This window comes from Bubalus kerabau, chromosome 10, assembly GCF_029407905.1.
Source record: "Bubalus kerabau isolate K-KA32 ecotype Philippines breed swamp buffalo chromosome 10, PCC_UOA_SB_1v2, whole genome shotgun sequence".
Taxonomy (NCBI): domain Eukaryota; kingdom Metazoa; phylum Chordata; class Mammalia; order Artiodactyla; family Bovidae; genus Bubalus; species Bubalus kerabau.
In genome coordinates, this window is record NC_073633.1 from 15,852,710 (window position 1) to 15,879,697 (window position 26,988).

The following is a 26,988-nucleotide window of genomic DNA, read 5'->3' on the forward strand; positions in this document are numbered from 1 at the left end:
TTCCTTCTATTCCTGCTTTCTGGAGAGTTTTTATCATAAATGGATGTTGAATTTTGTCAAAGGCTTTCTCTGCATCTATTGAGATACGGTTTTCATCTTTCAATTTGTTAACGTGGTGTATCACATTGATTGATCTGCAGATATTAAAGAAACCTTGCATCCCTGGGATAAAGTTCACTTGGTCATGATGTATGATCTTTTAATATGTTGTTGAATTCTGTTTGCTAGAATTTTGTTAAGGATTTTTGCATCTATGTTCGTCAGTGATATTGGCCTGTAGTTTCCTTTTTTTGTGGCATCTTTGTCTGGTTTTGGTATTAGGGTGATGGTGGCCTCATAGAATGAGTTTGGAAGTTTACCTTCCTCTGCAATTTTCTGGAAGAGTTTGAGTAGGATAGGTGTTAGCTCTTCTCTAAATTTTTGGTAGAATTCAGCTGTGAACCCATCTGGTCCTGGGCTTTTGTTTGTTGGAAGATTTCTGATTACAGTTTCGATTTCCGTGCTTGTGATGGGTCTGTTAAGATTTTCTATTTCTTCCTGGTTCAGTTTTGGAAAGTTGTACTTTTCTAAGAATTTGTCCACTTCTTCCACGTTGTCCATTTTATTGGCATGTAGTTGCTGACAGTAATCTGTTATGATCCTTTGTATTTCTGTGTTGTCTGTTGTGATCTCTCCATTTTCATTTCTAATTTTCTTGATTTGATTCTTCTCCCTTTTTTTTCTTGATGAGTCTGGCTAATGGTTTGTCTATTTTATTTATCTTCTCAAAGAACCAGCTTTTAGCTTTGTTGATTTTTGCTGTGGTCTCCTTTGTTTCTTTTTCATTTATTTCTGCCCTAATTTTTATGATTTCTTTCCTTCTACTAACCCTGGGGTTCTTCATGTCTTCTTTTTCTAGTTGCTTTAGGTGTCGAGTTAGGTTATTTATTTGATTTTTCTCTTGTTTTTTGAGGTAAGCTTGTATTATCATGAACCTTCCCCTTAGCACTGTTTTTACTGAGTCCCATAGGTTTTGGGTTGTTGTGTTTTCATTTTCATTCGTTTCTTTGCATATTTTGATTTCTTTTTTTATTTCTTCTGTGATTTGTTGGTTATTCAGAAGCGTGTTGTTTAGCCTCCATGTGTTTGTATTTTTAATAGTTTTTTTCTTGTAGTTGACATCTAATCTTAATTAGAAATTTGAGTTTTTGTCATCTGGCAAAATATGGTTATAATAAATTTATAAAATGAAGTTGGAGAGAGATGAAGTATGTCATAAGTAAAATTATGAGTCAGCTAATGTTTATCTCTAATGAGGCAGAATATTAAAAATTTAATCATTCTTTGGTGGTTTGTTTTCTGTCTTAAAATACTAAATGCTGAGTATTATTTATATATTTTGAAAGCCAGTGTTATTTTTTATAAATTTATTATAATTTGCTATACTGAAGCAATCTCTATAGTACTATTAATAATTGAGATGAACAGAGTTATCTGTTCCTAAACTAGGTGATTCCATACAGATTTGTTTTTAAAGTTTTTATTTTTATTTCTAGTTATTTTAATTGCTACTTTTACCTTGAACTCTCAGTTATTTCTAGGTGCTATCACTGTGCTGTTTCCAGAAGCAAATTTCCTTCTAATTTATGACTCTAATGAACTGTGAATTGGGTTAAAAATAACCAAGCTTCGTTTATCTTAATTTTTTATTTATTTATTTATTTTTTATCTTAATTTTTAAAATGAGAAGTAGATACTGTAGAGAGCTCGATGGATTGTCATGTAAGCACCTTTCGGCTCAGATTTTTGTCATCCACTTTGGTTGCTTTGAGGCCATTTTCACTCCCTTCCTCATTCTTTGTTAGTTCATGCTGTTAGGCTTTATAGATTAGTTATTACTGTATTATTAACTAATTCCATAAGGCAACTGGAGGACTAGGGGTCATATTTTTTTGGTTTCATTTTAAAGTTTTAATACATTATACAAATTTATAGAACATATGAGAAACCAATATCCCACCAATTTTGGTGTGGTTTTCATATATATCTATAATTATCTTTTCTGTAGTGCTTATCTTTTCATCTTATTAGGTTGCCTTTGTACTTAATAGTTCTCTTGATTGTAAAGTGGTCTATTATATATCATAATACCAGTGGAAATGGAAATGGAAGTGTTAGTTGCTTGGTTGTGTCCAACTGTTGGTGACCCTGTGGACTATAGCCCACCAGACTCCTCTGTCTATGGAATTCTCCAGGCAAGAATACTGGCGTGGGTTGCCATTTCCTTCTCCAGAGGATCTTCTAATACCACTAGTTAATATTTATTTTATTCTTATTATTGTTCTAAGCACTCTGCATCTTTAAACTTCTTTAAGTCTCACAGTAACACTATGAGTATTATCCCCATTTTACAAATGAGGACACCGAGGCATAGAGAATTTATATGACTTGCTCAGGGTTTCAAGGTCAATAAGTAGTAGGTCGTTTGTTGTTCTGCCACTCAGTTGTGTCCAACTCTTTGCAACCCCATGGACTACATCATACCAAACTTGCCTGTCCCTGGCCCCTAGAGTTTGTCCAAGCTCATGTCCATTGGGTCGATGATGCCATCCAGTCTTCTCATCCAGGTACTCTGGCTCCAGAGCCTGTGCTTTGCTCTGTTGGACATTTAGGATGCTTCTAATTTTCCCTTTTATAAATAATACTGATACAAATATCATCCTGCTTATAATTTTTTGCATATTTAGGATTATACCTTTGGGACAGCTTTGTAGTGGTCATGTAAAAAGGAAGTATTTGGTAACAAACTGTGTGGTACTAATACGTCTTCACTTACCTCAGTTACTTATGAACTGCTTGTGGTTAATGTGATGGGAAATGTACATATATTCTTTGCCTGGATAGCTTACTGGAATCGAATTACTGCTGCTGCTGCTGCTGCTGCTAAGTCGCTTCAGTAGTGTCCGACTCTGTGCGACCCGGGATTCTCCAGGCAAGAACACTGGAGTGGGTTGCCATTTCCTCCTCCAATGCATGAAAGTGAAATTCTGTAATTCACATATTTCTTTTTTTTTTCCTTTGTAAAAGCAGGATGCTTTTGCCACTGGTGTGTAATTTAATGTGGATGTTTTTCTTCCTTCTTCTTTTCCCTTGTATTTTTCTCCTTAAAAGGTGTTTTTAAGTCCCAAATGCATTGTTAACATTTGTAGTGCCTTAGAATCAATGCAATACAGTCTGTCATACTAGCTTTTTAAGGTAACTGAAAAAAAAGAAAGATTATTATAAAACATTTTGTTTTACAGATATACAGTCTCCTGATGCTGAATATGTCGATTTGCTCCTTAATCCTGAGCGCTACACGGGTTACAAGGGACCAGATGCTTGGAAGATATGGAATGTCATCTATGAAGAAAACTGTTTTAAGTATGTGTCATTTTCCTTTCAAAATTCCTGAAAGATGTGCTCATTTCTCTTTATAAACAAACAGAATCATAATGACTTAAAATTACAAATCAAATTCACTTTATTAAAGGATGTATTTGGACATAGTAACATATTCATTCATTAATCCAGTTTCCCTCTGGGGAAACATGTAGACATGCATGTCAACAAATACTTCTTTCTTTTTTAAAAGACTTAGAATAGTATTAGACTTTTATGTGAGTGTTGTAGGCATTTCTCAAATGTTCCTTAAGTGGGTTATAGAATCTCAGGTGAGCTAACCTAGAGCCAGAGAGATGATATAGTTAGTGCAGGGAATAAATTAGGGTATATAGCTGCATATTCTTTTTGGTGCTCTATACTCCTCTTTTTTTGTTGCTGTGGTTATTTTACCTGCTTTCAAATTAAAGTTACGTTCTTTTCAGAGAAAAATATTACTTATTATAAATAAGTACTATCTGAGCACTCATGATGTGCCGTTGTGTTAAATATGTTGTAAGCCTTTCCTCCTTAGTCCTTGTAACAACTTGGTGTTTAGTCATCACTGTTTACAGATGGAGAAACTGACACTTGGGAAGGTTAAGTGATTTGTCTAGTGCCAAAGACATAGTAAGTGGAAGAACCCTCTTTGTCCTCCTACTGACTACAGTGGAAGCTGTCAGTTGGAACAGTGGGAGACTGAGACATGCTTCAAGTTTACCCACTTGTAGGCCTCTAGGCTGTAAACAGGGTACTTATTGGGTTTTGGAAGGGACATGTGTGTGCACATGGGTGTTATGCTATCTCAGAGGTGGGGATAGTTCTGGGAAATTTTCTGGGGTTCCCAAGTGTGGCAAAAATACTTTTTACTTTTTGTGTAAAATATAAGCATTTGAGATCAGCAGTTTCTTTTTTTGACTTGCAGAATTTCTGCAATTTAGAAAGTGGAGAGTTTTCATTATTTACTCATTTCTGCCATGTGTTTCATTTAAATTTTCTTGACTCTTATTAGGAATGTTTGATTTATAGAATTTATTGACTTATTTTAGAGTTTTTTCCTAATTTTTTAATATAAACTAAAATAGAGCCCAACTAAAGTATTTGTTAGATTTTGTATTAGTTATTAGTTATTGTTTCCTAATTGATTTATATCATTGTCCGCATAATATTTCTAAAATATAAACAGTGTAGGAGGCACTAAAATTATGTTAAAATATAGCTTACGTGTTCTGTTCTCAAAGTGTCTCAAGTTGTGCAATTGTAAAATAAATAAAGAATATTAAAATGATCCCTATACTCTAGTAGTGATACTAATGAATTTAGTTTGGGATTTAAAAACATTTTAGTGACATTATTCTCTTTTTTCTTATTAAATACTTGTTAAAACTTATTCTAAACTTACTAAAACTTATTAAAAACCATCTTTGTTAAAATTATAACAAACTTGATGGCCACAGAGCAAATTGATAGACTTAAAATTATCAAAGTGGAAAATAGTCTAACCACAACTGTTTTTATCCCTTTTTATTTTAGTGCTTGTGTTGAGTATTTGCCTTTTTTTCCTGCTTGTCTTTGAAATGAGTATATTTTATGACACACACATGTATATAACATATATAAAAATATGTTAGTAACTGGGAGAAGAGCTTGACTGGTGTTTTTTATCTTCCTTTGTTTGAAGAAATGATTATGAAATGACTTTTTGGCTGCTACAGTGGGAAACGATCAGAAACTTTATCACTAAAACAAATAACCATCCTCCCTTATAGCAGTTAGAAAAAAGAAATATTTTATAAAATCAGTAAAATAGCTTGATTTTAGATATAGTTATTAACCAATGCAGAAGACATAAGAGATGCGGTTCAATTCCTGGGACAGGAAGATCCCCTGGAGGAGGACATGGCAACCCACTCCAGTATTCTTGCCTGGAGAATCCCGTGGGCAGAGGAGCCTGTCCCTGGGGTTGCAAAGATTCGGACACGACGGAAGTGACTGAGCACACGTGCATGCACATAATTAGTAAAAAACTTTCTGAGGTAATTTCACTTTTACTTGACTAATTATAGCATGAAGGGTAACATATTTATATTTTATACTGTAATTTTTTGTTTCTAGGCCACAGACAATTAAAAGACCTTTAAATCCTTTGGCTTCTGGTCAAGGTGAGTAATTTATTTGCACTGTTATTTATCAGCTAGTGAACTTTGGTTAGAAGGAAGGAGGAGGCAAGATAAGGATTGGCAGGAGTGTTTGAGATCATATATTCCTGTTTTCACAGAAGTTATGACTCATTCTTGCAGAGAAATTGGTGTTGAAAATATTTACCCTTTAGTAAGGAATATTTTCGTAATGAATTTAGACTATCATAGGATGAAGTTTAAATTATACATTTTTTATATATTTTTGCAGAATGTGTGTGTTCAGGCTTTCAGTTATTTTTACTCATCTTTTAGTTCAATGAATATCCAAAAAACTTCTGCCTCACTTCTTCCTAAAACTTGAAATTATTGTATATCTTGGGAGTCTGATTTCAAATTCAGTTGACTTTATATTTCATTAACATTTTTCATTTTCTGCTTATACTCAGGGTCTGGCTTAAATGCTTCCTTGCCCACCCCATCAATTTCTCTGATCTCCCCTAACTGGCAGTAATCTTTCTCTCCTCATAAAATGATCTTATGTATTATTTTGTTCCTCTTTCAGCTCTTTCCATTTGCTAGCATTATTTTACTACTATTTATGTATCTATTGGCTTCCCAGGTGGTTCGGTGGTAAAGAATCCGCCTGCCAAGCAGGAGACTCGGGTTCAGTCCCTGGGTCGAAAGATCCCCTGGAGAAGGAAATGGCTGCCCGCTCCAGTATTCTTGCCTGGGAAATCCAATAGACAGAGGAGCCTGGTGGGCTGCAGTCCGTGGGGTTGCAAAAAGTCAGACACGGCTGAGTGACTAAACCACCAGCACCACCACCATGTATCTGTTAATCTTCCCTAGTACTTTGGACATATGAGTAGCATTTCTAGGTTTCATCCCTTAGTAAAGAGCCTGAAACATAATAGATGGAATAGTTAAATGATCAATGAAAATCGCCCTCCTCATTTAATGGTCTTGTCTACAGTAGTGAAAATCACTTGTTCCTTCAACAAATGATTATCCACTATTTACTATGTGTTAGGCACTGGAGAAGGCAGTGGCACCCCACTCCAGTACTCTTGCCTGGAAAATCCCATGGATGGAGGATGCCTGGTGGGCTGCAGTCCATGGGGTCACTAAGAGTCAGACACAACTGAGCGACTTCACTTTCACTTTTCACTTTCATGCACTGGAGAAGGAAATGGCAACCCACTCCAGTGGTCTTGCCTGGGAGAATCCCAGGGACAGGGGAGCCTGGTGGGCTGCTGTCTATAGGGTCGCATAGAGTCGGACACGACAGAAGCGACTTAGCAGCAGCAGCAGCAGGCACTGAATAGGTGCAGAGGGGACGTAAAATTGAAAGTCACAAACCTTTCCAGTCTATAATAGGCAGAATAGTTTGTTGAATAAACCATTTTAAGTGTGTGATTTCAGGCTTTTTCCCTAGGAAATACATATCCGTGTTTTCTGAGTATATGCTTACTGATGAATTCTTTGATGTACTTTTAGCAAATGTGGAATGGTTTTCATTTTTAAAATTTATTTGAAAAACTGCTGATCTTATAGAGTCAACAAACAGAAATTTACTTCTGGAAAGCAGTGAGATTGCATCATTCCATAAATGTTGGCAGACTAGTCATTCTTAGGTTAGAAATGAAAGAATGTCTTTAAACACGGCTTATGAAGTCACATATGGTACTCAGTAGAAACTATTGATTTAATATCAGATGAGATGCAAATTCCTAGGCAAGAGATGATCTTCACTCTTAAGTGAAGTCAGTCACATTATGATCTGATAAGTTAATTAACCACCTTTGCTTATTTTAAAGATAAATGGGAACAACATCAGTATTTATCATCAGGGAACTGGTTAAATGAGTTATGGTATTTTTATATAGTGGAATATAGCCATTCTTAATGTTGCTGAAAATTTTGTTTTCGTTTATATCAGTGGTGATCAATAGCACATTTAGGAGAAGCAGGTATTAGACAGTATGTATTAATATATTTTTTTATAAAAATATAATTAGTATGATATCTCACTATCCTGTGTACAAAGAAAAAAGACACTTACCAAAATGTAAATGGTATTTATCTTTGGGCACAGGGAGTTATGAATGATATTTTTTATTTTGTCTTTGTCATATCTTTATAACATATTTGCAATGAGCATCTGGTACTTGAATAAATGATGGCATTAAATAAAAGTGGCAAAATGAAGGCAGTCTGTCAGCACTTAATGAGCAGCTGCATACAAACTGCTGGACTGTGCATATTTGGATCTTACACATAGTCTTTAAAAATATTGCTGAATAAGGTAAATTTTTATAATGTCAGTTCTGCGAGTTTTGAAGCAAAAACACAGATCCTTAGCAGACACTGACTTATAGCTATAGGATAAATAAATAAGTAAAAAGGCTCTGACAGCCAAATAACTGTGAGTCCTTGAGATGTTTAAGAGTACTCTTAGATGATAGATTACATTTCTCTTTCCTGTCAGCCCATATTAAATCTTGAACAAGCTGAAACTACTCTATCCAGGCTCTTGGAAATGAGGCCATTTAGTTAAATTAGGCGTAATTCCTTTTATGACCAGAAAGAGTTGCATTCACAAGCATATCACTCTCAGATGGTATCTGTGTGGGTGAACTGATGGACTAAAAGTAATGGAAGTGTAGCATTTTAAAAGGGGCATCTGGAAGGAGTTTTCAATAATATAACTTTTGTTTTCTTTTTTCAGGTAAAAGTGAAGGTAAGTATAATTTCTTTATCATACATGACTGATATGAATTTGCTTATATTCAGAGGTTTGTGGGCAAACTTCTTTTTTCTTCCCACACATGAGACTTGAGAAGTTACTTTTTATTTGTTTATCTAAGATGCTGACAGGGACAGCATAGGTTAAAGGAAAAATGACTCTCTGTGCCTGGGATCAGACAGTAGAGACAGGCTGCCTCAGACTCCGATAATTCACTCATACATTTTGTGTGTGTGAAAGTGAGGCATTTCCTGGCCTCTGTCAGGGAAAATTTCTTCTTTATTGACTGAATCTGGGATCTGCTGGGTCACCCATAGGAAGGTTCTAGGCATGATCACTGAGGAAACAATAGAATGGGAAAGACTAGAGATATCTTCAAGAAAATGAGAGATACCAAGGGAACATTTCATGCAAAGATGGGCTCAATAAAGGACAGAAATGGTATGGACCTAACAGCAGAAGAGGATATTAAGAAGAGGTGGCAAGAATACACAGAAGAACTATAGAAAAAAGATCTTCACGACCCAGATAATCACGATGGTGTGATTACTCACCTAGAGCAAGACATCCTGGAATGTGAAGTCAAGTGGGCCTTAGGAAGCATCACTACAAACAAAGCTAGTGGAGGTGATGGAATCCCAGTTGAGCTATTTCAAATCCTAAAAGGTAATGCTGTGAAAGTGCTGCACTCAATATGCCAGCAAATTTGGAAAACTCAGCAGTGGCCACAGGACTGGAAAAGGTCAGTTTTCATTCCAATCCCAAAGAAAGGCAATGCCAAAGAATGCTCAAACTACCACACAATTGCACTCATCTCACATGCTAGTAAAGTAATGCTCAAAATTCTCCAAGCCAGGCTTCAGCAATATGTGAACTGTAAACTTCCAGATGTTCAAGCTGGTTTTCGAAAAGGCAGAGGAACCAGAGATCAAATTGCCAACATCCGCTGGATCATGGAAAAAGCAAGAGAGTTCCAGAAAAACATCTATTTCTGCTTTATTGACTATGCCAAAGCCTTTGACTGTTTGGATCTCAATAAATTGTGGAAAATTCTTCAAGAGATGGGAATACCAGACCACCTGACCTGCCTCTTGAGAAATCTGTATGCAGGTCAGAAAGCAACAGTTAGAACTGGACATGGAACAACAGACTGGTTCCAAATAGGAAAAGGAGTATGTCAAGGCTGTATATTGTCACCCTGCTTATTTAACTTATATGCAGAGTACATCATGAGAAACGCTGGGCTGCATGAAGCACCAGCTGGAATGAAGATTGTCGGGAGAAATATCAGTAACCTCATTAATGCAGATGACACCACCCTTATGGCGAAAGTGTAGAAGAACTAAAGAGCCTCTTGATGAAAGTGAAAGAGGAGAGTGAAAAAGTTGACTTAAAGCTCAACATTCAAAAAACTAAGATCATGGCTTCTGATCCCATCACTTCATGGCAAATAGATGGGGAAACAATGGAAACAGTGGCTGATTTTATTTTTTTGGCCTCCAAAATCACTGCAGATGGTGACTGTAGCCATGAAATTAAAAGACATTTACTCCTTGGAAGGAAAGTTATGACCAATCTAGACAGCATATTAAAAAGCAGAGACATTACTTTGCCAACAAAGGTCCATCTAGTCAAGGCTGAGGTTTTTCCAGTGGTCATGTATGGATGTGAGAGTTGCACTATAAAGAAAGCTGAGTGCTGAAGAATTGATGCTTTTGAACTGTGATGTTGGAGAAGACTCTTGAGAGTCCCTTGGACTGCAAGGAGATCCAACCAGTCCATTCTAAAGGAGAACAGTCCTGAGTGTTCATTGGAAGGACTGATGTTGAAGCTGAAACTCCAATACTTTGGCCACCTGATGTGAAGAGCTGACTCCTTTGAAAAGACCCTGATGCTGGGAAAGATTGAAGGCAGGAGGAGAAGGGGACAACAGAGGATGAGATGGTTGGATGGTATCACCAACTCAATGGACATGAGTTTGGGTAAACTCTGGGAATTGGTGATGGACAGGGAGGCCTGGTATGCTGCAGTCCATGGGGTAGCAAAGAGTCGGACATGACTGAGCGACTGAACGGAACTGAACTGAGGTATGATCAGAGCGTTGATCTACTGTCTTCCAAGCCTGTGCTGATTCTTGGGTGTAGATATCATTGCCAGCGCTTTAAATTATTGTAGTGCCCCAAGTTTTAACATATTTTAGATTTACTGTGTCTTTTTGAGAGTATTTTTGCTTTATGAATAAGATTGAAATGATTTTTGTTATTCCTTAAGGCCATGTGTTTAGCAATATGAGAAGACTCAGCAGTACGTAGTTTTACTCGAGCTAGATGAGATTGTTAAAATGTAAAGGATCACTTTTCTCTCACTCTAAATTCTCTTCTTTTTTAAAAAATTTATTTATTTATTTATTTTTGGCTGTGCTGGATCTTTGTTGCCATGCAGGCTTTTCTCAAGTTGCAGGAAGCAGGGCCTACTCTCTAACTGTGGTTCATGGGCTTCTCATTGCCGTGGCTTCTCTTGTGGCTCCTGGGCTCTAGAACGTGGGTTCAGTAGTTTGGTGCACGGGCTTAGTTGCTCTGTGGCATGTGGGATCTTTCCCTACCAGGGATCCAACCCATGTCTCCTGCAGTGGCAGGTGGGTTCTTTACCATTGAGCCAGGGAAGCCCACCATATTCTCTGTCTTCTGAGCATTATTTTTACAGGTTGCTTTAGATAACAGAATCTTAAAGTCTTATAACTTTTTCTTTTATTATTATATTTTATTGTATAGTAATGGTAGCAGCTAAATAAAATACTGAATCATAACTATACTATTTGGAAGAGAAATTCTTTAGTGTATGATTATTTTTGCAAAGGTGTCTCATATTTTGTTACTGTTAGTGGTGATCCTATAATTTCCAGTTATGAATAACTTTATTCCACCTTGGGTGTTCCCAGTTCTGTGCTATATTCTGGCTACATTAAAAGAAGCTATTTCACCAGTGCAGAGCGCCCTTCCTCCTGGGCCATGGGGCATGGCCAGAAAGGCGGCCGCCCCCTCACCCATCATGCACCACACATTCATGGGGAACCTGGGGCTGAACCATTGGTAGATGACCTGCTTCTGGGTCAGGGTTTCGTATGTAGCAGAGCAGCTGCCTCACTGCTATCTACTGAAAGTCAGCCCTCAACACAAGGGTTTATTTTTAAAAATTTAATAAAATAAACATTTTAAAATAAAAAAAAGAAAAAAGAAGCTATTTCAGTTTTTTAATACCATTTCAAGATCTTAACCTGTCTCATTATGAAAGTAAAGATGGTTAACCTGTAGAGGCTATCCTTAGAGAAAACATCTTATTTATGAGTGTAATTTTAAGTGTTCATTCTGGTAAAATATGAAAGCTGACATATTAGGCGATTATCTAACTGGATCATATTCACAGACAATCTACTTCAGGACTATAAAACTAAATGAAAATTCCTTTGGAAGACTAGGTCCTAACTTAAAAAAAAAAAAACAAAACCCAAAACATAGAGGTTCCCAATAAGGAAACAAATTACTTGTAATCCCACAACCCCAAAATAATTGACATTAATAATGGCTAAGAAGACATGCCAGTACTTTTCAAAGTAATTTGCAAATATGAGTTTATTTAATCCTTCCAACAATTCCAGGACATTTTTTTAGGATTTTTATTTCCATTTTTATAGACAGAAAATGAATCCCAGAAAGGTTCAGCAACTCAGCTAAAACCATATGATTTGTAAGTAGCAGAATTTGGGATTCAAATCAGGCAGTTTGATTCAGGGTCTATGCTTTTAACTACTTCATACTTCTTCTCTGCTAACATTTTGATAATTATTATTATTTTCATGTTTATACTAATATTTTTGTAATATATAGATTAGGATTTTATATATTATTATTAGCATGTCAACTTGCTTTCTCAGTCTGTGTCCTCATCAGCTCAGGCTGCTCTAACAAAATACCATAAACTAGGTGGCTAAAATAAATGACATTGATTTTCTCAGAGTTCTGGAGGCTGGGAAGTCCACGATCAAGGTGCCAGCAGATTTGGTTCTTGGGGAGGGCCCTCTTCCAGGCTTACAGATAGCTGTAAAGATACTGATTCCATCATGGTGACCCCACCCTCATGACCTCATCTTATCCTCGTTATCTCCCAAACACCCACTTCCAAATACCATCATATGGTGGGGGGAGAAAGGGGGAGTTTAGGGCTTCTACATATGAATTTTAGGGGGGGACACAAACATTCATCCATAACAACCCAGATTTCTAGAAATGGATTTACTGGATCAAAGGATAAGGACATTTTAGGCTCTTGATACATATGACCAGAAGATCCTTTTTGTCATTGAAAGGGTGTGCTAATAATTTACACCCCTTCCAGTCATTGTGCCATCTAGTTTTACCTGACTCTTTTCTAAATTAAGTTCATATTTCTTCTTTAAAGTTCTGTCTTTACAGTTTTAATTTGCATTTTAACTTATTTTTTAATGAAGGTATAGTTGATGTATAGTATTATATGTTTCAGGTGTACAACATAGTGAGTCAGGATTTTTAAAGGTTGTATTCTAGTTATAGTTATTTAAAAATATTTGCTTTGTTCCCTGTGTTGTACAAGATATGCTTAATTTGCATTTTTATTATTAGTGTGACAGAACAATTTTTATCTGCTATTACCATTTGTGTTTTTCCTTTATGGATTCTCTGTTCATATTACTCGCCCTTTTTAATGGGTGCTTTGGCATTTTTATTTCGTGTATGAACTTTTTATACACTTAAGATATTATCCTTTGTTGCATTTGCAACATACATTTTACTCAGTTTGTTTGCATTTTGCTTGTGTTTATAAAGTTTTCTGACACAAATGTTTTAAATTTTTATGTAATCTGTAAATATATAAATGCATGTTTATTCTATTTGTCATTTCTTCCATTACTTTTATGCTTGTTTGGTTCATTATTAATATTACTGTAAACAACTTTGGTGAAAAGGACCAGATAGTACAATGTTTGTCCTCTCTAGTAGATATAGACATAGAATGTTCACATAGGTATAATGTTTCTTATGCCTTTTTACATATTATTTCAAACAAACCTTTCCATGCATCATCTGTGTTCCACACGCTTGGCATTTTAAGTCTTATATTATTCAGTCATGGTAACTGGTACATAGTATTCTATCATGTTAGCCCAGGCCTTGCTGTGCATTTTAGTTATTTCAGGTTTTAAAAATTATGTAGAACATAATCATCTTTCTACGTATTATCCCGCCACCTCCATTTTGAGTTATTTCTTTAGAGCATAATTCTAAGAGCAATTATCAGGTCTAAGTATATGAACAGTGATTGCTGTAGATCATAGAATATTAGTGATATTTGGTTTTTGTTACATTTCCTTAAATTGTTCTTTTGAAATATTGCATGGCATAAAATACTATCAGCTATAGACTAATAATATACTTCAAATTTTATAATTTTGACTTCTCTCATTTTAAAAAGTATATAATGTATTCTTAATTTTTATAACATGAATTGTTATTAAGGCTAAGTATTTTTCCATATATAGGTTTACTATTTAATTTCTGTGTTTTGACCTCATATAAAACACTTTATCCAGAAAGTTATAAGGCTAGGGCCGCCTAAGGCAATGCTAAAGCCTTCTAAAGACTGAGCAACTGAGTGGCGCTTAAAGTGAATCCATACCAAGAACATTTCTCCTTTGCAAACAAGACTGGGACCTTTAAATTGCTGTTTGGCACAAATTTGCTATAATATTTTAAAACTTTTGAAAAATGTATATTTTGGCAGTTTTATAATCTTGTGACTTATTTTTCTTTTAATTTCAGAGAATACTTTTTACAGTTGGCTAGAAGGTAATTGGACACTTTTAAACAAAGTTAATTTTTTTTTCATTTTAAAATACACATAAAATTAATTTTATATCTTACAAGTTTCACATATGAAATTTCTATTTCCACATTACCTTTTGTAGGTCTCTGCGTAGAGAAAAGAGCATTTTACAGACTTATATCTGGCCTCCATGCAAGCATTAATGTGCATTTGAGTGCACGGTATCTTCTACAAGGTATATGATAGTCACTTTTATTCACTTTACCACACTTAATTTAGAATATTCTTAAAATGTTCTTGGTGTTCACCTGGATGGGAAAAGATTGGCCCTGTTGAATATTAGGCAGGAAAAATTAATTCCTAGGTGGCAGTAATCAGGAATGTGGGAACTGTGGACATTATCAGGAAAAGTTCAGCCTTTTCTTAGCAGTCTTCACTTTCTTTTAAGAAGCTGTTCAAACTCATACACATCACTTTGGAAATGTTCTTTTGTTTTGTTGTGGGAATTGAAATAGCTGCTAAGAGCAAAGTTGTTTTCATTAGACACTACTGTATCTGAATCCTTATGTTTGCATGTCAGCTTCAGGCCTGCAGTTTAATGGGTAAAAGAGTTTTTGTTTTTTTTTTTTTTTTTGCTGCTTTTCATGCTTTACAAGGCTGTTGAAAAATGAGAGCATGTTGGATTTTCATCAGTAACATGTTTATTCTAGAATTAAAGTATCTCTTACTTCTTAGAAACAAAATCATATTAACTTTAATTAGGACTTCAAACTCATTAGTAATTTCAGATAGTCATCTTTGACTTCTGTATCTTGGTTTTATGAATATATTTATATTCAGAAATTTGATTGGATTAGTCCTGGTTTCTCAGTAAAGTAATTGAGTTTATTTTCCTTTTAAGTATGGGTTCTAGAAGATAAAATATTAATATGAAACTGTTAAAGGCTCAATTATGTAAAGCAGTTTTCATGGTTGTATTGATTATACATTTTAAAATATAAAATAAAATCAGCTTCTTCAAGCATAAATAACCTAATATAAGTACAATGAAACTTAATTTTAAAATTCGCTTTTTAATATTTAATTCTTTCTTCTCAGATACGTGGTTGGAAAAAAAATGGGGACACAACATTACAGAATTTCAACAGCGATTTGATGGAATATTAACTGAAGGAGAAGGTCCACGAAGGCTTAAGAACTTGTATTTTCTCTACTTAATAGAATTAAGGGCTTTATCTAAAGTGGTTCCATTCTTTGAGCGCCCAGATTTTCAACTCTTCACTGGAAATAAAGATCAGGATGCAGAAAACAAAATGTTACTTCTGGAAATACTTCATGAAATCAAGTAAATTGTGTATTACAACTCATACAACTTATATATTAATAAGTAGAGTGACAAGTGATATCCAAAATTAAATTCTTAAGTAATCAACTTAAAGGAAAATTATCTAAAAAATAATTAAAAGCTAATTTTGCTCATAGGTCTTTTAAAATTGAGTTTTGGTTTTATTTTCATTTTGATTTTGTACTAAGAGGTGCATATTTTTAGTTTTAAGAACCATTCTTTTGGTATTTGATACTTGCATTATTTTTATATTTAGTTGAACAGGTTGGTTTTGGGCCCTAATGTTATACAGTTAGCTTGTATATTGAGGATAAGAATTCGTTGGGGGCATCAGAATTTTGATTTTTACTATCTGTTCTACTCTGTTGTATTATTCATCACTGACCAGCAAAATGTTGTATTAGCAGGACTTTTAATATTTTATAATACATGAAAATGATTATTTTTTTTGTTTTATTCAGAGAATATGTTTTATTTAATGCAGGTCATTTCCTTTGCATTTTGATGAGAATTCATTTTTTGCTGGGAATAAAAAAGAAGCAAACAAACTAAAGGTAATAATTTTATACTTTAATTTTTAAATGTAAACTCACATGCAGATATGACTATAAGGCCATGTTTTTATTCTTGACAGTAAATCCAAATATACTTCTTGAAATTATAAGAAAAAATCAGAGTCATAATCTTTCTTTTCCTCAAGAATAAGAGGAAGTCCAAAAGCAGGTCCAACTTAAGATTTAGTCTGTTGTTTTCAACATAACAACGGAAATGTGTGTGTGAATGTACTCTTTACAGAAGGGTTTCATTTCACACTGATTCTCTCGTGTAGTAAATAGAGCTTACGAATGAAAGGAAAGGGATCTAGAGCTGGAGAAGCAGAAACTGTCTTCTGCTGGAGAGAATTCTGAAAATAGTTTTGGCTAAATTATACGATGCTCTTTAGGGGGAGCGGGCATAGTGTTGCTTTGTCATTCATATCATTCCCTGGGAACTAAAGGCATCTAGGGCTTCTTAGGTGGCTCAGTGGTAAAGAATCTGCCTGACAATTCAGGAGACACGGGTTCGATTCCTGGGTTGGGAAGATTCCCCTGGAGAAGGAAATGGCGACCCACTCCAGTATTCTTGCCTGGAAAATCCCATGGACAGAGGAGCCTGGTGGGCTACAGTCCATGGGGTCACGACAAGTCGGACACAGTGAGTGACTGCACACACAAAGGCATTCAGGTCCGTCAGCATGCAGTCCTGGGAAGAACAGAAGACCTGAGCTCGCACAGGACGGGTTCTGGTCTTTGTCTTGCCTCTTAATGGAGGTATGACTCCAGGCAAGACCATCTTTGTGCCTATTTGCCTCAAAATACAACAAATAAGAAATTTCACTGAAAAGATTTATTAAATGCTCATTGTGTGTAGAGTGTGATTTTTGTCATTAAAGGGAGAGATGTCTTCCATCCTCAAGGGATTTCTAAGTCTTTTTGAAGACTTAGAAGGGCTTCCCTTGTGGCTCAGCTGGTAAAAAATCTGCCTGCAATGTGGGAGACCTGGGTTCGATCCCTGGCTTGGGAAGATCCCTTGGAGAAGGGAAAGGCTACCCACTCTAGTCTTCTGGCCTGGAGAATTCCATGGACTGTACAGTCCATGGGGTTGCAAAAGGTTGGACATGACTGAGCGACTTTCACTTTCACTTTGAAGACTTAAATAAAATTATATTATTGTTCTCAATTATAAAGGTATAGGTAAGTAAAGCAGGTGGTCCTCAGTAGAAGTGGGCTTGATCTGGTGTCATCAGAATATTTATGACAGTCTACCTTCGTTTCTAATTTTGTTTTTCTTTTGATATTGAAAGAACCTTATTTTTTATAGCTTGCAAACAAAATACTTTTTGCACTCTTGTTTTTTTTGCTGTTAGATAATAGTTATTTTTGACTGCCCATCTACCTCCTACTTAAAGCATTCTTGCTAGAAATACATACCTCAGTGCTTATATAACCTCCCAAACAGCTTCCAGGAACTTAGAAGTGAGGGGGAAGATGCTGTAATGACTTTTTTCCCCCTACTATTTTTGATATCTGTCTTATTTTTAGTACACTTGCTGGTTTATGGAGAGAATGTTTTGACATCTACTTGTTTTATATTGTGAAGATTAGAAATATTTCTCACATTGTTTTAATTTTATCAAAACTCTGAAATACTCAGCTTTGATATCCTATGAAATTTCACACATAATTTTTCTGAGTCCTTTTACAAGAAAAGAATAAAACACCAAGGAAACTTGTTGATACTGATACTAACTTTTTTTTGAAATTGTAGTTTATAGGGAACATCACGGATTTGAACAGTCACATAAGCTTATTTTAATATCTCTTGTCTCCTTTACACTCTATCAGTGTATGGTTGTAAGTAGAGGACTTGTATGAAAGAGAAGTGTTGAGTGTTCACCTCAACACAGAATACGATCTCACTTGAAGGCTTATAAAACATCTGAGAATTGGATGAGAATTGTGTTTTAGCCAATTGGTTTCATTGAATATAGATCACAGTGTTTAACCACAGAATGTTTGATCATTCTCCTCACTGACTGTAATTTTTAGTATTGATCTTAAAACTATGTGTATTAACAAGGAGAATTTGTAAGTGATTTAGGGTCTGTTTAAGGATAATACATTTTTCTAATCTGAGTTAATTTTAGAATATACTCAGGTTATTGGACATGGATTGTTATTTGTGGAAGTCATAAGGATTTTCTCTTTGTTCTAGTCTAGTAAATTTCTAGCTTATTAATTTGGTTCTTTTATATTACATTCATTTAAGCATTTGTGCTTGGTTTTAATTTTACAATGTTAGTTTGACTCTTGTTAAGCAACCACATTTATTCTTCATATATGTCATACAAAGACTCAAGAGCTGCCACATTCAAGTATTGAATTAGTGAACACAGATTCAGATACTGAGTTTAGACACTGTACAAAAGCATGCCCATTGTTTAGAGGCTTCCAAGCTTTAAAAGTATAAGTCAAGAGCTTTCACGCCTTTCCACATGATAATAGTGTTTTATTAGTGAAAATATAACTGCCAAAATCCACCATGCATTTATTGATACTTGTAAAGTAAAAGCTGTGTTTTATTGACCATAACATTTATATCCATTTGGAAATTTATAGTGTGTACATGTGAGCTATTTGTTCTGTCTATATACAAATACTTGTCTACTCAGGGATTTTATAGACTTTTACACTAACTATAAATACTCCAGAGGTCAGCACCTCATAGGATGGGAACATCAACTTCAGAGTAATTTTAGTGCTCTGTTTCTGTTGTTCTTGTTAAAAGTGTGAGTTTTCTTTAATTTGAAGTTGAAATACAAGTTTAAAGGAAACCTCAAATCACCAAAAATCTACTTAGAGTAACATTTCTGGGTAAATATTTTTTAAAAATTGAAAATTGGAATTACCTCTTACTTATTCTAAAGGGTATAGAAATACACGATATAGAATATTGCTAACATATGGTAACGTTTAATATTAATAATTTGGGCTTTGTATTAAATTAATAAGATATAAGACCTGGGACCTCATTATAAATCTTTTACAATCTGTTGACTGTTTCAGTCTCAGGCTGAATGATGCATCTGGGGAAAGACTTGTCTCCAGAGTGAACTGAGGTCTGCTTTGAATAGTAGGTTCTAGTCTTTGCTGATTTATTCCCATTTTTAGATCTTTGCTTATGTTCTCTTCTGATTGAGCTCAGTGTGTGGTTTAGCACAATAAAAACAAGCAAACAAAATTATTATCAAATTATAGGCCATTTGATATAATGAATGTTTCATCTGAAATGTATGTCAGATTTCCTGCTTCAAGTACTGTAAGCCTGGGATTCCACTATAAATTCAGGACAGGGGAGTCATTGGAGAATTAATTAATAATTTCCACTGGTGTGAAAGAAGGATATGTTCTTGGCTTCCTTTCTTTCTTCCTTACCCCTTAAAGACGTACTGTTTTTGGATGAGTTTAATGAGTTTCTCTCTGAAATTTGGTGGAGGGTACATGGATTTCACTCTATTCTGTAGATTTTTGTATGATAATAAAGTATGAATGATAATAATAAATGGTAAAAGATCTGGTTGTTTTTCCTAATACCAGAGAGAAGGGCTTTCATTTAACTATTATGAAACCAAAGGTTTTTACTTGTTGCTCCTTCCATTATTTATTCCTTTCTCCCTTTCTTTTTTTCTTTTTTGGTAAATGATGTCATACAACCTCTGCCCCCTCTCCTGATATTGACATGTGGTTAATAATCACATACAATAGAACATTTCAACTCATTTACTTTGTATATATTTACAGATAGTCTCGTTTTGGAGGCAGGCAGTCCTGGGGTTTAGATTTGCTATTTACTAGATATGGGAATTTGGGCAAGTTACCTAGCTTCTCTGGACCTTATGTTTTTAATTCATTAGGTGTAGATTGTAATAACACCTTGGGCTTCCCTGGTGGCTTAGCTGGTAAAGAATCTGCCAGCAACGCGGGACACCTGGGTTCGATCCCTGGGTTGGAAGGATCCCCTGGAGAAGGGAAAGGCTACCCATTCCAGTAATCTGGCCTGGAGAATTCCATGCACTGTATAGTCGATGGCATTGCAAAGAGTCAGACACGACTGAGTGACTTTCACTTTTGCATTTGTGGTGAAGGTGAAATACAATTGTATGTGTAAAGATTCTGGTGTGTAGGAGGTGTTCCGTGTACACTGACTTCAGTTTTCTTCCCTTCTTTGGTGCTCTCCAGTGCTTTGCATACAGTGAGGCACATAGAAGGCACTCAGAGATACTTAGTATTTGACCATAGACTACATCTTAATAAAATTTTAAATTATTTTTAGGAGGATTTTCGACTGCATTTTAGAAATATTTCAAGAATCATGGATTGTGTTGGTTGTTTGAAATGTCGACTGTGGGGAAAGCTTCAGGTAAGCATATCAAGCTCAATACTGTTTTCTTTCTCTGCACAAGGAATTTTCTGATTTTTCTTTTTTTCTTATTTCTATTATAGACTCAGGGTTTGGGCACTGCTCTGAAGATCTTGTTTTCTGAGAAACTTATTGCAAATATGCCAGAAAGTGGACCCAGTTATGAATTCCATCTAACCAGACAAGAAATAGTATCATTATTTAATGCATTTGGAAGGTTAGTTTGCACCAAAATTTTTTTTGCTAGCCAAGTACGTCTAATGCAACACATATGATCTCAGATAAAACTGGGTAAGAAATATCCTGTTTAGTGAAATTATCTCACTACAGAATTCTGTGATCTTATGAAATACTTTAACTTTGTAGATACATGCAATCATTAGATGATATTCTTTATTATCACCTCTTGACTCTTGTAATCATTATTAATTCACTGAGTGCTTCAGTATTCATCTTACAGAATTTGTAAACTTTTTCTAATCTATGTGCTATCCAAATGTTTTTTTGAAGGTCCTAGAAAAAATCATGTTGTGTAATGTAGGTATACATATAAAATTTGTGAATTTGCCATTGTGTAAAAAGGCTAATCATGTTTTTAAAAATAATTTTCATCAAAATGATTAGAAAATAAGCTTAAAATTAGGAACTTACATTATAAAATTTAAGTACAGATGCATTTCCTCCTGGCCTATCATACCTAAAGGATGCAGAGATTTATTAAAAAAAAAACAAAACAAAAAAACTAACATTTTCTAAAGACTATATTTCTTCACTTAAAAAATTGATTTAATAATTGACCTTCAAAATCATTCTTTAGTACACGAAAGCTTGACAGTTATATTTGAGTATTTTGCTACTTTTTTCATGGTGGAGAACAGAGCTAAAGTATACTTAAAATAACAAACTAAAAGTTAGTGAAAACAATTTGGTCACACGTTTACTGTTCTCACTCTTTGTAGTCCAAAGGCTTTGATTCTTTGTATATTTAATAAATATGGTAAATTGATTAGTTTAAGTGTTCATATACTTATGCATACTTAGAATACATATTTTAATGCTATGTACTTTATAAAGTATATACCTATACTTTATATCTAGGTATAAAGTATATACTTATATACTTTAAATAATAAGCATATGAATATACTTATGAATACTTAAAAATACAATACTTAAGCACTTTATAATTTTGTACTTTGAAACTTTAATATTTAGTTGTGACTAATTAAAAATAACTGATTTCTGGGGAATGTTATCTTAGTTTTAATATGTCAAATTAAGAACAAAAGTGCATCAAAACAGATTAAATGTTTTATGCACCTTTATGTTTGCTAAAATAAATTAACATTTTTTTCTGTGTTCTGAAAATGCAAAGTGAATAACTTGTAGAGAAAAGTTATCTAAAATAGTTTCTGAGTGAAATTTATTTTGTTTACAGAATTTCAACAAGTGTGAAAGAATTAGAAAACTTCAGGAACTTGTTACAAAATATTCATTAACGAAAGCAAGCTGAAAAGTGCCTGTTTCTGGACAGTGGAGGCCAAAGAATGGAATTTCATTCAAAGGCATAAATAGCAATGACAGTCTTAAGTCAAATGTTTTATATAAAGCTGCTTTTGTAAAAGGGAATTATGTTGTTTTAAATAACAATTTTTTAAATTGTGTTAAATCTATGTGTAATATTATTGTGAGTAAAAGTAAAACTTTGATAATGTGGTATACCTTTAATGTTTAATATTAAGTAAAATCATCAGGATTATCAAATTCACATATGGTAAATCTAAGTAAATGATGTTTTAAGTCTCTCAAACTAGAATTTTGTGTAAGAAGACATAATATAAATTAAAATATGGCCAATGTGAAAAGTGTTTATAAGAGAATGTTATGACCCATTATTAATAGCCTAAATGTTCAACATTTAAGGTGAACAGATTTAGTAAATAAAAATACAGAAGTGAAGTGAAGTGAAGTCGCTCGGTCATGTCCAACTCTTTGCGATCCCATGGACTGTATCCTACTATGCTCCTCTGTCCATGGCATTTTCCAGGCCAAGAGTACTGGAGTGGGTTGCCATTTCCTTCTCCAGAGGATCTCCCTGACCCAGGGATCAAACCCAGGTCTCCCGCACTGTAGGCAAACGCTTTACCGTCTGAGCCACCAGGGAAATCCAAAAAAAAAAAAAAATACAGAATGCCTAGTTAAATTTGAATTTCAGATATACAACAGTTTTTTAATATAAGTATGTTGCATGTAATATGGGACAAACATATACCAAAAATTATTCCTCCTTTAAAATTCAGATTTACCTGGGAGTCCTGTGTTTTATTTGGCAACCCTATAATACATTGGTATGAAACAAATCACTTTTAGAATTATTTTGCTATTTTGATTGGCTTATTTTGGTGTGTAGAAAGATACAATGATAATTCAAGGGTGTAAGGGGTTTCTAAACAGTGTGAAAAGTTGAATAGATTTATATATTTATTCTCATAGTACTTTCCCTGATTCTGAGTAAAAATTTGGGGAAACTTTTTATTTTTATATAATTTCAAATTTATAGAAATGTTTCCAGGATAGTATCAGTACAAAGAACTCTTTTACCAGATTCCTTAATTGTTCATATTTGCTTTCTCGCTCATGCTATCTCGGTATATATACACGCATATACTATTTTTTTCTCTTGAAGAGTCAGTTATAGGCATCATGTCCTTTGAACCATGTGTAATATGAATAATGTTTCAATGATTTTTTTTTTCAGGAAAAATATCTGCAACTATATACTACTATAAGCCTTAGAATAAGGAATCATTTTGAGTTCCAATCTAAAATTCTTTTTTGAACTTTGTTACCCTTTTTATGCTGTATAGTTATAGGCATAAAATTTTGGGGTTTTGCACGTGATATTTATTTCTTTCTTCTCCCCATAACTAAACTGTAATTTTTAGAAGTCTTCATTAAGGAAAGATCTTCAATGATAAAAATATTTGAAGGGGTTTAGGAATTTATAGCACATGGTAATTGTAGGAAAAAAGGAAGTGCATACCTCAAAGTTATGGGCTCTTTCTGTATGTCTTAGCAGGTGTATCAGGTTGAGATGTAACATTATTAATAAAGCAGGGTTTATTTATATAATGGCTTAGAAATGCTACTTAACACTACTGTATACTTTTTGTTCTTTATGTCCCTACGGCCTGATACAGTGTCAAGCACATAGTAGGTATCCAATAAATATTTTTTGAGTGAATGTATGAAAATGTATTCAATATATTTAAGTTAATTATCACAGAACTAAGTTTAATAATATATGTCCTATTTCCTTTCCCCCCTAATTTGAATAGGGCAGGAAAAGAAAGATATTTAACCTACTATAAAGTCAGTATTCTTAGAGACTCAAAAGACTATGAAATGAGCACCAAATATAGAAGTGTAAAGACATTTGTGGTACTCTGAAAATTTGGTAGAGGGGTTTAAATTTATTTTAAAATTATTTTGCCTGTGTAACTCTCTAACTCTCATCTTATGCCCCTACTCTCTCTCTTTTTTTAACAGCCAAACTTTTGGAAAGAATATTCCTGCCTTCACTTTGTCCCCCTCCACTTGCTCCCTTAACTGAAATTTGGCTTTTTTTCTTAGTAGCTAGCAATCTTGTCTTTTGAAGTCTAAATCCCAATTCTAAATCTATGGTTTGGTTCACAAGCCATTTCTTACTTGACTTTTTTTCTGCATTTGACACTGTTGACAGCTCCTTCTTTAAAAATCTGTTTTCCACTAGGTTTCTTGTATTTCCCTCACTTCTGAGTGCCTCTTTTCATGTATTCTTTAAGTTATTCCTTAGGCTTTTATTCCTGCTGTCTTCAGCACCACCACTTCTCACTCTTGAGTCCTTCCAATTCAGTGATCTCTTAAATCCGTACCTTTAGCCCAAACTTCTCAGACCATCTTCCTTCTATGCATCTTCACTTGGTTGTCCCACAGACACCTGTGTGTATCTTAAAAAGTTATTCTGCCCCAAACCTACTCTTATGCCTATGCTCCTTCCTTTGGTTAATTTTAGAACCATCATCATCTACATTCTCTAGGCTAACCTCCCACTCCCCTGTCCAGCCAGTGTCTAATCTCTATGGATTTTATTTCCGTATCTCTGATATATCACTGTCTTTCCATTTTCATTGCTCTTCCCTAAAGTACAAACCTTTTTCCTTGCACCCAACCTGTCTCCTCTCTTTTGCTTCACAGTGTTACCAAAGTGGGCTTTCTAGAAGCACTCTCACAATGTTACTCCCTGCTTAACACACAGTGAATTCATGAACCTTTAGGAGGAAACCAAACCTCTTTCCTTGGTGAACAAAGTACTCTGATAGGGGTCTTTCTGTTTCCCCCAACCTCATGTTCTGCTAAAACAGACTTGGAATTCTTCAGATGCAGCATCGTCAGGCCTCCACACCTTGGTGCCTGCTGTTCTCTATCAAGTGCCCTAGCCATCCTTCCCCACCTGGGAAATGTCTATGTACCCTTGCAGGCCCAGCACAGCGGTCACTTCTGTGAATCCGCCCTTGCTCCACCCAAGGAGGATCGTCTAAGTTCTTCTGTGTCACCACTCTAATTACAACCTACCTCTACCACGTCACTTATTGTACTGTATTGTTTTTGTTTGTAAAGTCTCCTTTCTAGAATGTGAGCTCCTTAAGAGCAGGAAAAGGGACTTCATCCATGTTTGCATCTCCACAGCATAGTTTCTGGCATATGAACACTTATTAAATGTTTGTTGAATAAACTGCTTTTAAAACGACAACTTTATTATTGCTAGTGATCATACCTTCACTCCAAATATTCTTCACAGTAAATCAATAGGCGCCCAAGGATTTCTGGACTTTAGGTGATCAATAAAGCTTCTGAAACTATATTAGAAATTTGGTGTGGTTTTGGCAAGTTATGAAAGGGGCCTATTATGGAAAAAATGGTAAGAACTCTTTTTTCAGGGGAAAGTATTACTGAAGAATTTCTTGAATAATCAAAGAAAAGCTGCCCAGAATTATGAGCTAGATAAATTTCTACCTGTTTAAGAATCTAAGGGGAAGGAGAGAGGTGTTGTAAGTTCTTTCACACAAGGATTTTTCTTAGCTTAATGTTTCAATAAACATGTACTATCTAATATGGTCTTCCCAGGTGGTGCTTCCCAGGTGGCGCTAGTGGTAAAGAACCCACCTGCCAATGCAGGTAGACGTAAGAGACGCACGTTCAATCCCTGGCTCAGGAAGATCCCCTAGAGGAGGGCACAGTAACCTACTCCAGTATTCTTGCCTGGAGAACCCCATGGACAGAGGAGACTGGCAGGCTGTAGTCCATAGGGTCACAGAGTCAGACATAACTGAAGCAACTTAGCACTTACGCACATACTATCTAATAACATTGGTATTTTAAAGTATGGTATTTCATATCAAATTAGTGTGTAATACTAATTAGTGTACAGCTAATGTCGTACATGGTTATCTCAATGTTCAGTACGTACAGTTATCCACATATACAATAGTTCGACTTTAGATTTTTCAACTTGACAACAGTGCAAAAGCAATACACATTTGATAGAAACTGTACTTCCACTTTTGAATTTTGGTTTCTCCCCCCAGGCTAATGATATGCAGTACGGACCTCTCTCATGATTTGGGGCATGGCAGCACCACAGCACCCGCTCAGCCACGCAGTCACAAGGGTACACAACCCATACCCAACCATTCTGTACCGAATACAGCCATTTCGTTTTTCACTTTCAGTACAGTGTTCAATAAATTCTACATGATATTCAACACTCTGTTACAAAACAGGTTTCGTGTTAGATGGTTGTGCCCAACTGCAGTTTAATATAAGTGTTTTGAGCATGTTTAGGGAAGGCTAGTCTAAGCTGTAATGTTCTAGGCCAGCTGTATTCAATGCATTTTCACTTAGGACAAGCCAAGGAATATCTGTAATGACAAGCTCACTTAAAGTAAACTGTCATTTGTAACTCTACGTATTTTTCTCTTTCCTATGGTAGGCTTCTTATCCTTACATGACAGAAACTCAACGGGTGTAGTCTGTTAAAAGAGATTAAGAAAACCCGACCTCCAAATAAAAGCACAAACACTTTTATTTTTAACAGTAGTGTTTTGTTACAACTTAGTGAAACAAATAAATACATTCATTGGCCACAGCTATACTTTTATAACCAGTTTGACACTGATTTTATAGCTGAGAAACACTTAAACAATAAAAAAGGCAGCTATGCTTAAAAAAAAGCCACTTTAGCTATAAATTACATCTTTCATAAAACTACTACCAGCTATAATGAGTGGCAAGAGTTTCAAAATTAATGACCGTCCAAATGAAACAATAAAAACAAGTACTGCTAATCACTGTAGAATTACACACTTAAGCAATGAAATTCTCTTTTCTAGTTAGTGAACCAAAAAGAAGGTTTGAAATTGTCATCATGTGCTTCAGTGCAGGATGAACAGGGGATCGATAGCCCTTTGATTTGATAAACAACTCCTTCTTTCAAGACCAGA

The 26,988-nt window shown here is 34.9% G+C and overlaps 1 protein-coding gene across 2 annotated transcripts in view; it reads left to right on the forward strand.

Annotated features, from left to right (window-relative positions):
• ERO1A (endoplasmic reticulum oxidoreductase 1 alpha) overlaps positions 1 to 25,224 on the forward strand; it is a 53,716-nt gene extending 28,492 nt beyond the window's left edge. For both annotated transcript variants that reach the window (XM_055536703.1, XM_055536702.1), the window contains 9 exons: positions 3,282 to 3,402; positions 5,515 to 5,561; positions 14,139 to 14,165; positions 14,285 to 14,377; positions 15,241 to 15,487; positions 15,972 to 16,041; positions 20,360 to 20,446; positions 20,530 to 20,663; positions 21,885 to 25,224. In XM_055536703.1, coding sequence (XP_055392678.1) covers positions 3,282 to 3,402; positions 5,515 to 5,561; positions 14,139 to 14,165; positions 14,285 to 14,377; positions 15,241 to 15,487; positions 15,972 to 16,041; positions 20,360 to 20,446; positions 20,530 to 20,663; positions 21,885 to 21,945 — 887 coding nt within the window. In that variant the 3' untranslated portion in view covers positions 21,946 to 25,224. The remainder of the gene's footprint in view (positions 1 to 3,281; positions 3,403 to 5,514; positions 5,562 to 14,138; positions 14,166 to 14,284; positions 14,378 to 15,240; positions 15,488 to 15,971; positions 16,042 to 20,359; positions 20,447 to 20,529; positions 20,664 to 21,884) is intronic.
• Positions 25,225 to 26,988: the final 1,764 nt, after the last annotated feature.